Consider the following 12,378-nt stretch of genomic DNA (forward strand, 5'->3'; position numbering starts at 1 on the left):
TAGCATATTGGACCTTTTGGGGGTTCCAATTCTTATTTCGACTGATGTTCTTAGCGTTATTCTCACTGCGGTTCTTATTCTTGAAGTTAGTGCCATAAGGCTTCAGAACCACACTTGAGAATTTCTTCTTAGTGCTATTGTTGGAGACAATCAACACCTCATCTTTCTGATCTTGCTTACGAGCCTCTTCTTCAATATGAAGATGAGTGATTAGAGATTCCAAAGATATTTCTTTGGTCTTATGCCTCATAAGGTTTTTGAAGTCCTTCCAATTGGGAGACAGCTTGTCAATTATGACAGCCACTTGAAATTGCTCATCTAAGGACATAGCATCAGAAATGATCTCATGAGCAATTTTCTGAATCTCGTGGGACTGAGACTCTACTGATTTATCATCAGTCATTTGATACTTGAGGTAGCGGCTAACAGCATATTTCTTAGTCCCAACTTCCTTAGTATCATATTTTTTTTCTCAAGTATATACTAAATTAATTTGGCAGACTTGTATGGGTTGTAGTAATCATACAGATCATCAGGCAACCTATTCAGAATGAAGTTCTTACATAAGTAATCACTTTCATTCCAGAGAGCTATTTCAATAGCCAGTTTATCCCTTTCCTCTTTTTCAGCCTCATCCGACACCAATGGGATGTCGGTTTTCAGAACGTGGGTAACCTTTCTCATAGTGAGGAAAAATTCCATCTTATGTTACCAACGTTTGAAATTTGTTCCGTCAAACCAAAATGGCTTGTTCAGGTCATAGTTGTTCGGTCTAGTAATATTATCTACGAATGTCATTGCAGTCGAAGCATCTTAAAATTATTGTTATCGTAGCTTGCAGCAATTCTAAATGGCACGAAATAATACTAACTGGCTGAGTCACGACCAGGTCGCTCTCTTTAAGACGTTTCGTGGCACTGCCCAAAATGTGCAAGCAGACTATCAACCACGCCGTCCCCAGGATAAAACAGCCAAGATCTTTGTTATCGATTTCTTACTGCACTTTAAGAACTGATCTCAAATACATCCACAATACTGACTACCAGTGTCAGTTCTCGAAATCCCACAATATGGCTACCTGTGCCAATTCTTTACCCACAATAGTGACTACCAATGTCAGTTCACGAAATCCCACAATATGGCTACCTGTACCAATTCTTTACCCACAATACTGACTACCAGTGTCCGTTCTCGAAATCCCACAATATGGCTCCCTGTGCCAATTCTTTACCCACAATACTGACTACCAGTGTCAGTTCTCAAAATCTCATTTTGGATGTCTGTGCCAATTCTTAAGTACCACATAAAGAGGGGGAGAAGGTTGTCGGAAATACGCCGGCGGAGTATTAGGGGGGAGAAAGAAAAGTTGAGAGGAAATGCCTTCAACTTGGTGCCAGTTATAATGAGGGGAGAAAGCCTCTATTTATAACATGAGATTTTTTCCATGTTCCTCATTTCTCCAATGTGGGACTTGCGGGATATTTTTTTCAAAACTCTTCTATATGGGACTTGGGAGATGTTTTTTCAAAACTCTTCTATGTGGGACTTGGGTGTTTTTTTTTATATTTCATACCACCATGTTCCAACAACATCTTATCAAATCTAAATAATATCTTAACAAATTTAAATATGCTATTATAATCTCTCGTGATTATTAACAAGTTCCTAGAATATCTCCTAAGCATTAACAAAACTAAATTTCCTCCTAGATATTCTATTTCAATCACAACTTGAATTTAAATGGAATAACAAACTTTCTAACTTGTTTTGCAGTATTACCCCCCTCAAGTGGGAGCATGAAGATTTTGAATGCCCAACTTGCCTAGAAAGAAATTGAACTGAGGTTTACCTAAAGCTTTGGCGAAGATATCTGCTAGATGTACAATGGTAGAGACATAGGTAGGAAGGATATTTCGATTTAGAACCTGATTACGAACAAAATGACAATCGAATTCAATGTACTTAGTGCGTTCATGAAACACTAAATTTTAAGTGATGTGCAATGTCGATTGACTATCACAATTAAGGATCATAGGTTGGGGATGAGCAATGCCAAGATCAGAAAGAATTCCTTTTAACCATTTGAGTTCACAAGTAGTTGTGGCCATGAAACGATACTCAACTTTAGCCGAGGAGCGAGAGACTGTGTTTTGTTTCTTTGGATTCCAAGAAATAGGAGATTGGCCTAGTTAAACAAGCCAATCAATCACTGATCGACGGGTGAGAGGGCAACTAGCCTAGTCAGAATTACACCACCCATGAAGACGAAGATTACAATGGTTTAAAAGCAAGATATCTTGTCTTAGATTACCTTTGAGAAATCGAACCACGCGAAGAGCAGCGTCCCAATGCAATTTATGGAGGTCCGGCATAAACTGAGATAAGGTGTGCATACTAAATGACAACTTTGGGCGTGTGAAACAAAGATAGATCAAGCACCCAACCAAACGATGGTAGCGCTCCACGTTGTAAAAACAAAACCAACAGCCGATGACAAATGGTGATTTTGCTCTAATGGAGTACCTACAGGTTTGGTGCCAAGAAAACCAGGTTCAAAAATAATATCTAGCGTATATTTATGCTGACAAATAAAAATGCGTGTAGGACTACGAGCAATCTCAATACCCAGAAAATATTTTAATGTTCCAAGATCTTTCATGTGGAAGCATTTGTTGAGATAGATTTTAAATCTTGTGATGGCTGAAGAATTATTTCCGGCAATAATTAGATCGTCAACATAAACTAGAATGGTAAGCTGAACACTCCCTTGATACAAAGTGAAGAGAGAATAATCCAAGCATGATTGTTGAAAAAGCCATAGGAAACAAGAGTCTGAGAAAACTTGGTAAACCAACAATGCGGAGCCTACTTCAATCCATATAATGATTTTCACAGTTTGTACATCATGTTTGAGGAGGTAACTGAAAACCCATGAGGCATGCAAATGAACACCTCATCATGGAGAAAAACATTATGGACATCCATTTGATAGAGCACCCATTATTTGGTCGTAGCTACTGCAAGAATAGTGCGCACATTCACCATCTTGGTGATATGAGCAAAAGTCTCAGTGTAATTTATGTCTTCATGTTGATGATTTTCCAAAACAACTAAATAAGCTTTAAAGCGCTCAATCGTGCCATCGGAATTATATTTGATGTGATAGACCCATTTGCATCCAAGAGTTTTCTTTCCCAAGGGCAATTGTTGTGTGCTCCATGTATCATTTCATTCTAGACCATTAATATCATCTTGCATGACATGTCTCCATCTAGCATATTATACTGCCTCATGAAAATACTAAGGTTCTTTTTGTGCAGTGATTGCTCCAAGGAAGTGTCTATGTGGCAAAGAAAAATTGTCACAGTTTACATAATGAGCAATAGAAAAGGACTACCTGAGGGATGTAATGAAGATGATGAACTAGGGAAATGACTCAACTTTTGCACTTTGTTTGTTATATACCATTGAAGTCTTGTTGATGGCTGTTTTACACGATGTATGTGTCCAAGTAATGGATTTTCATCAGGATTATTGGGCATTGTGGTGTCTGGAATCACAAAACTGGCATCTAAGATGTCAGCCATGGGATTGTTCGCAGGTGAATGTTTAGAGTCTTAATTTTCGGAAGCTTCACCTATGGTTGCAGCAGTACTTATACCCCCTGTTAAGAGCAAGGTTAGTTGGTGTTTGTATGTCATTAAGGTCAATGTCCATCATATCATCAATAGGCAAAGAATGAAAGATTTCTTTCTTATTTTCGAAACACTAATATGGAAATTGGTTTTCAAAGAACTGCACATATCGTTAAACAAAGAATTCATGAGTCTCTAGATCATAAACTCACCAACTCTATTGCCCATAGGGGTATCCCGCAAAGGCACATCTACGATTTCGAGTTACAAATTTGTCTTCGTTGGTGTGTTTGTTGTGAGCGAAGCATAGAGAACCAAACACACGTAAGTGATTGTAGGAGGGTTCTTGTCCAAATAACACTTCATATGGTGTATTACCTTTTAAAATTGTGCTTGGGGTATGATTGATCAAATAGCATGTTGTCAACACGCACTCTCCTAAAAAATCAATAGGCAAATTACCTTGAAACCGTAAAGCTCATGCAACATTGAGAATATGACGATGTTTTCGTTCGACCCTCCCATTTTGCTGAGCTGTCCCTATACTTGAAGTTTGAAACACTATCCCATGATCTAGAAAATCATTTCTCATGCAAATGAATTTTTTTCCATTATCACTTCTCGCAGTTTTAACTCGTTTGTTATATTAATTTTCTACCATAGAAAAGAAATTTGTCAGCACTTTGATGACTTGTTTCTGATCAATTAGAAAATATATCCATACCGCATGTGAGCAATCATCAACAATAGCAAGAAAATATGAAGCCCCACAAGATGAATGAGTTCTAAATGGACCCCATAACTCATATTGTGTCAAATCAAATATATGAGAAGCTCTATTATTACTCAATGGAAATGTTTCTCTAGATTTCTTTGCTCTTTGGCATATGTCACAGACTTTATTCTTGAAATTACTAATTTCACTTCTACTATCATTGGAAATTAGTTGAGTAGTTTTCCAAGACGGATGTTCTAATCTATTGTGCCATACTTCTAGCTCATTCATTCCTTCAACTTTGCATACCTTCTTTGTTGGGGCTTCTCGAAAAAGATAGAGTTTATTCCTTCGTTCACTCGAACCAATCATCATCTTCGAGGTTCGGTCCTCTATAGCACATAAGTCACTAGTAAACTGAATATTATAGTTTGAGTCGTCTGACAATTGTGATATAGAAGTCAAGTTGCATTTGAACTGAGGTACAAAAAGTGCATGTTAAAGATTTAAATTATCAGAAAATTTTATTATTCCTTCCTTAGTAGAGATGGCAATGTGTCAATTTCGAAGTCCAACAGGACATCTAGACATGTCCCTCACGTTGCACAGGTGTTGCGAAACCCCTGTCATGTGATTCGATGCCCCACTACCAAGTATCCAAGGTGAAGGCTTTTTGTTCTGAGCATATTCGGTTCTTAGATATATCATAGAAGCTTCATATTCAGTTATCATGTGTGTCGTATACATTTTCTCAAATGTTTTTTTGTTTGTTTTGATACCATGTAACGGAACGGATTCGAATGCTTTTATTCATCAATGATGTGGTGTATATATACATAAAATTGATCAGATAATATCTTAACAAATTTAAATTTACTCATAAAATCTCTCATGATCATTAACAGTTTCCTAAAATATCTCTTAAGCATTAACAAAACTAAATCTGCTCTAGATATTCTATTTACATAACAACTTGAATTTGAATTTAATAACAAACTTTGTTAGCTTGTTTTACGATATTATTATGTCACCAAATATATGGTTAAGTCAAATCTCTAGTGATACCACTAGTTAGGATTGTATAGCCCAAATATCCAAAAAATCTATAAAAATAAGTCCAAGAATTAAAAAGAAATACAATAAAACAAAACCTTAAATCACTTGGTATATAGTTCCATTTACTTATAAAACATTCAAATTACCCATAACTAATCAATGTAGAATTTTTTTACCAAATAAATCATTTGGAATTCCCAACACAGTGTATTAAAAATATATAATCAAATCATTTACAAATCTTCATCTAAAAATATAAAGTTCGGATAATTACTTGATATCTAGTTTCAATGACTTCAAAATTAGGTGACTCTAATACACTCAGATCTACTTATGATACAATTGATCAGTCTTAAATTCTTAATCACAATTAACGGACTTCTAGTAGACAATTACATTCGTTAACCTTATAAATAATTATTACTGATCACAAGTTGAATTAGAGTTCAATTAATGAGTGGAGGATGGTGTGATTTTATGTTCCATGGTCTATTTGGATTATGAGAAATGAAAATATATTCTCAAATAAGCCTGTGAATTTTCTATAAATTATGGATCTGATTCAAGTTCGATTATCATCTTTGTTTTGGTCAAAAGTTCTTCTAATTTCTTTACTTTTTGTTAATTAGTGTAATGACTTAATAGCTTGTATTTCTATATCGTGGAATAAGATCAATTTATTATTATTTTTTATTGGGTTGTACCCCTTATGCTTTTTTTAATACTTATTTGCTTATCAAAAAATGAGCTCAAGATTGATGAATTATATTTTTGATTACCCTAACTATACCAAATCACCAAAATTCTGAAGTCACTGTGCATCCAGATCAAGTTACTTCATAGTTCATACATGAAACTAATATGTACATACATAGTTATATATATATATATGTGTGTGTAAAGTACAGGTAGATTTACAGAATTTAAATGAGAAAAATAACAACCCTAAGGGTCTAGGCACATGTGCATTAATTCCGTAGTGTTAGGAATGAAAATTTTGTATTATTATGACGAGTTTGTGGGGGAGAACCACGATGGTATCATCCATTTAACAGGTTGTTAGACGCGGCTTAGTTACATACTCTAAAAGGACAGAAAAGCCTATGTTAATTTCTGCTAATAATGTCAACTATATAGTTGAAATCATGTGATCCTTTTCTGACTAACTTTTTTTTTTCAAGTGCAATATATAGCTGGAGGTTGATAAAACTTGATATGATTCTTAATTACACCAGAGGGCAAGTAAAGGGGTCAATGACCCATTATCAATTTGACTAGGTTATTCTTCATATTTTTATAAATAATTTTTTAGATTAATTGGTTTATGCAGTTAGGAAAGGTTATGGTTTGTTACAATGTGGTTGATTTGGCTAATAAAAAATGAAATAATATTTTCTGCTAAGGCGATTAATTATGTTAAAATTATGGAGTTGATTCATATTAGATTTTGGCTTTGGTTTTTTGAGCAATAGTGTTTAAACCCTTAGTCTTTTATAAATCTAGCTTGTAGTAAGTAAAGCTCTTGAATGTTTTTCCTTTGTATCTTGGTTGGCACCCTTATGCTACTTTAGTGAACCTTTTTACCTACAAAAAAAAATTAGGAAATGATTATGGTATATATACCAAAATGTTTACAAAGTTACTTACAAAGATTACACTAATGAGATTCAAACCCACTTTATTATAAGATGTAAGTTGGATTTTTAACAACTAGATCAACCTTATTCACTTGATTAATTTATTTTTATCCTTTATAAAAAATAATAGTAAGGTTCCCACTACCTTCCTATTATGTTAAATTAAAATTAGAATCTTGAAGACTAATTAATTTAATTGGGGGACTCATTAAGAAGCCAAATAAAGTCAAAAACTCAGATGCACCCTTGAGTGTTTGTTTAAGATAAGAAATGTCTTTGGAATGAGGGAATTGACTTTGGTGCCTCTAAATAGCATTTATATCATAAGATATAAAGAGGACAAAGTAAGAGATTCTCATATATGCTCAACCTTGTCCTAAATGGATAAAGCAGAAGAAAAGCTTACAAAGATGGAAATTGATCTCTCTTTGGAAATAGATCCTGATCAGCATAATGAAGAAGAATCAAAGATTGATGAGAAAGTAAAAGAAGATAGGGATGAAGAAATGATAAGGAAAGATAATAAGGAAGAACTTCCTGAAGCCACAGCTGGTGAAATAGAAGATGATGATGTATCAATTGTAGAAGTATCTTTGCAAGATAATACAAAAGCAAGAGAGGTATAGTTTTTCATTAGTGGCAAGCAAATCTACATGCATCTCTCATTATATTCCTATCTTTTTTTTGTTTATGTAAATTAATAGTTCAAATTATTTTTATTATCTTATTTCCTTTCTACTTTAATTTTATGCATGCATGTTTTGTTTGGTATTATTAAGGGTATGCCCTTGCCGTTTTGGGTAAGTAATTAATCTCTTTCGAGGTGTAGTTGCTCCTCCTAACAAGCGTCACTCCCAGTAATCAAACCCTTAACTTTTTTGTGTCATCCAGGGGATCTAGAGGGACCTTATACCACATTTTATGCATGCATGTGTAACTCTTGAAACACAAGTTTATGATAGGGTTTAATTAATTGCTTGTGTATATGCTGAAAGGGTGTGACTTTTTAACAGTTAAGTGTGTTAAAAATGGAGATGGAGAGCATGAAAGAGGAAAACAAAGTTCTGAGGAAAGTGGTGGAACAAACAATGAAAGACTACTATGATCTGCAAATGAAATTTTCAATCATCCAAGAAAACAATAAAAGAAAGGTATAATTCAATATTGTTTCTTTTATTTAGTCTTGAGTGAAATATATATATATATATATATATATATATGATCCCTATTTCTTGTCTAATAATGCATGAAATCTCATTTAGGATCATCAATTTTCTCTCTCACTTCAAGACATGGCAACCACCAGCAGTGAAGGACCATCAAGAATTCTTGAAATCTTCAATAACAAAATCCAAAGTACTCCTCCATCTCCACCAAACAACAGTGATAGTTTAAGTGAAAGTGAATTGGGTTTATCACTAAGTTTGCACACAAGCACAAGTGAAAAAGAAAAGGAGGAAGATATTAAAGATGAGAACAAAGAACAATTAACAAGTTTTGCATCAGTTCAGAACAAATTACAGCAGATACATAACTTATCTGGTATTTCTACCCATGCTGCTTCACCTCCTAATAGAAAAGCTAGGGTTTCAGTCAGAGCAAGATGTGAAACAAACACAGTGAGTATTAAATTTATATGAATAATATTATTCACACATGTCTATACACATCACTTTTTATTTTTACAAATTTAATTTATAATATTTTATCTGATTATATAGAGTTGAATCTTGTTTTCTGCATACCTAAAGTCTTGTTTCTGCCACCTTATACATACTTGAGATGATGTACTTAGGACTAATATCAATGTTATTTGTAAAGAATTTTATATACTAAAAGTTGACGATTCTTCCTTGTTAACAAATGAAATAATTATTTCATAATTTTTCTTTCTTATCTTATCCTCTTTCTTAAATAAAATAAAAAATTGTCAAACTTTGATGTAAAAATTTTCTGAGGAAAAAACTACATGTTTTGTAGTGCTAATAATCTCAACTTATAAAAAAAAAGTGCTAACAATCTCAAGTTTTCAATAGATGAGTGATGGATGCCAATGGAGAAAATATGGACAGAAAATTGCTAAAGGAAATCCATGTCCACGAGCCTATTATCGTTGCACTGTAGCTGCAGGATGCCCGGTTAGGAAACAGGTAATTCTCAAATAATTTATACACATCATTGCATCTTTATAATAAATGAAAAATATTTGAAGAAATTTTACATATTTAATTCTATATTTCTTTTAATCTCTATAAAGACATAATTTCCTTTTTCGAAAAGAAATTGTTAGTCATATGATTTGCCTCTTATTTTCAAGTTTTGATGTAAATACAAAAACATTAATTTAGCAATTAAATTTTGAATGAAACTAAGTTTGTTTTCGTTCTCCGATTCTTATGTATGTATTATTGTGTCATTCATCCATATAACTGATTCCACATAGAAAGAAATTGTTGTTGTTTTGATATATTGAATTTATATGTATAGGTGCAAAGATGCATAGATGACATGTCCATACTAATCACAACATATGAAGGAACACATAACCATCCACTCCCTGTTGGTGCAACTGCCATGGCTTCTACAGCTTCTGCAGCAACTTCTTTTGTATTGTTAGATTCAAGCAACCCTATTTCTGATATTGGAACCTCTACTTTTACACAACCATCATCACTCCCTTACAATAGTTTCCACTCTTTAAACCCACCACCTTCCTCCAATATTAGAACCATTAACCATTTTAATGATCCCTCCAAAGGGATTGTTCTTGATCTCACCAATAATCTCAATGATCACCCTCTACGTTTTCCCTTTGGCAGTACCTCCTCGAATGTGACAACGAGTGATCCTCGTTTATCTTGGATGCCAAACAAGTACCAAGGTGGTGGTAGTAGTGCAATTGCAATGAACAATTTTCATAACCCTACTAGACAAGTAGTGGATAATCAAGATCATGATCACAATGTGTCTGCAATTGCCTCAGATCCTAAGTTTAGGAATGCGGTTGCAGCAGCCATAACATCACTCATGAATAAAGAGAGCCATGGTAGTTCTACCTTTGGTCCTAGGAGTGGCCAGAATGGTAGCTCTAGCAACAATAGTTGGGTCTTAGATTCTCTTTCAACAAATGGCAAGTCCATCTGAGTTCTCTCACCTTGAAAAAAGTTGAAAATTTGATATCATAAGTGTGTTTGAAGACACAAAAAGTTAATTAAGGTTATATATATACAATTACAAGAGTGTGAACATAGTATTCAAGGCAACTTCTCAAGCATTACAAATTCAAATATCTTCAATAAATATATAAGCTATATATGGGGTGGGGATTCTTTTGTTTCCCATGTAATTTGATCTTTCTTGTTGCTGAGTTAACTATTGTGAAGAAAAGTTTGTACTTAGTTGATTGGTATACAAGCCTAGAGACTTTGATTACATGTGTTTTCTGAAATTGGATTTCTATGGCAAGTTTAGTGCTGGACAACATGATAACATATGGAAAGTACAAAAAAAACTAAGGGTGTAAATTTTGAACTATTTTTAGATAGTTTTTTTTTTAAATCATCAAATAAATCTAGGTCTCACATTCTAGTACTGAAGATAATCTTATTCCATATTTTCTAGGCTTGTAATATACTTATGTGAAACAAGTTGATAGTGAATGAATTATATGGCTCTAGAAAAATCAGTTTATTTAATGGATGAGATCCTCACCAATTATGAGAGAAAAGTAAAAACCTTGTTTGTATGTGAAGGTTAGACTTTCGTTTATCTTAAACTTTGTTTTTGTCAATTTAATATGAATCCAACTGTAGATCCAGCCAATATGATATATACTTTAATGTGATTTGATAGACAACAATAGAGAATCTGAATCCTTTTACAATCGCATTGCTTGGCATCATGAGATATATAGTAGATATGATTGCACTTACACTTAAATTGGTTTTCCTTTTTTGATGCTTCACTTAACCAAATTCTAATTTGTCGTCAAATAAATTTCTACAACTATTACTCTCAACAACACTATACCTCTCCAATCAGATCCATTAAATTCTATTGAAACAAATAATCCTGAAAATAAAATAAAAAATAGAGAGAAACAGATCAGCAACATAATTATGAGGGATGACTTACTCGGCTTAATATATATAAGTACAATATCTATGAACAACTACTATAAACATTTATATACCATCAATATATTATTCATCATTCATTTGTATAACTTTTTAATAATTAAATATAAATAATAAATAATACCGTCAAATTGTATAAATCTCTTATATAATCGATGCATACATTCTTTTCTCTTACTTGCTTTTGGTTAATGGTTAACATAGTCTATTTTAGACCTAAAGGGAGGAGGTAAGAGGGAGATTGATATTATGTTTTCGACTTGAGTTTTGGAGAGGAATAAAGAAAAAATAGAGGTTGAGAGTCATGAAATACATTAATGAGATGACTCTGAAATCTTCATTTTCTCTTCATTCCCCCAAAATCCAAATCACAAACATAATCATTTTATAACTCACAACAACAAAAATCAAATCAAACCATTACAAATATTCTCTCAATCCCATTTTAAATTTTAGTTCTCTCTTCAGTTTCCCCTGGATTTTTTCTTAATGTTTGTAACCTTAAGAAACTAAAAGTACTTGTTTTCCTTATTTGTCATTTGCCTTTCATACTAATGGCAATAGACATTTTTACAATCAATTCAAATTTTATATATTTTATTTTAGAGAATTAGAAAAAATTATATTGAGTATACTTTATATTGTATTTTTTATTGAGGATACTTTATATTTTATTATAATGCTAGAGAGTGGTTAATATGTTGGTGGGTGATTATATATAATTAAATGGTTTTTTATAGAAATTAAAAAGTTTAAGGGCAAAATAGGAAAGTGAAATTACATGTTAGTTACTTCATGTTTTCCCTTTATATATAGTATAGAAGTATAAATATATTAATTACTCAACCAAAAATGGAATTAATATTGACAACTCTAAAAGACACTAACACGTATATTTTAGTTGAAATTATAATATTTTACATTATAACTAGCAAGATACCCGTGCATCAGCGATGCACGGGGCAATACTTCTTTATTGCAAGATTAATAACACATATTACATGTACATTTGTATGGTTAAGAAACATATGTTACTCGTGCATTCGTACTGTTAAGAACACACATGTGACCCGTACATTCGCATGACTAAAAACACACATGTTACTTGTACATTCGCATTACTAAGGAAACACACGTTACTCATGTATCCGCATAGTTAAAACACACATGTTACTTATACATTCATATTATTAAGAATA

At 33.0% G+C, this 12,378-nt stretch overlaps 1 protein-coding gene across 2 annotated transcripts; it reads left to right on the forward strand.

Moving 5' to 3' along the window:
* On the forward strand, positions 7,293–10,481 carry LOC109361704 (probable WRKY transcription factor 9). 2 transcript variants are annotated; one of them, XM_019607231.1, is made up of 5 exons: positions 7,293–7,663; positions 8,054–8,194; positions 8,306–8,662; positions 9,080–9,193; positions 9,531–10,481. In XM_019607231.1, the coding sequence occupies exons 1-5, from the start codon at positions 7,424–7,426 to the stop codon at positions 10,185–10,187; spliced, it is 1,509 nt and encodes a 502-aa protein (XP_019462776.1). In that variant the 5' UTR covers positions 7,293–7,423; the 3' UTR covers positions 10,188–10,481. The 2 variants fall into 2 exon arrangements, with proteins under 2 accessions (XP_019462776.1, XP_019462777.1); XM_019607232.1 differs by having other exon boundaries at positions 8,057–8,194.

This window comes from Lupinus angustifolius, chromosome LG12 (genome assembly GCF_001865875.1).
Source record: "Lupinus angustifolius cultivar Tanjil chromosome LG12, LupAngTanjil_v1.0, whole genome shotgun sequence".
Taxonomy (NCBI): Eukaryota; Viridiplantae; Streptophyta; class Magnoliopsida; order Fabales; family Fabaceae; genus Lupinus; species Lupinus angustifolius.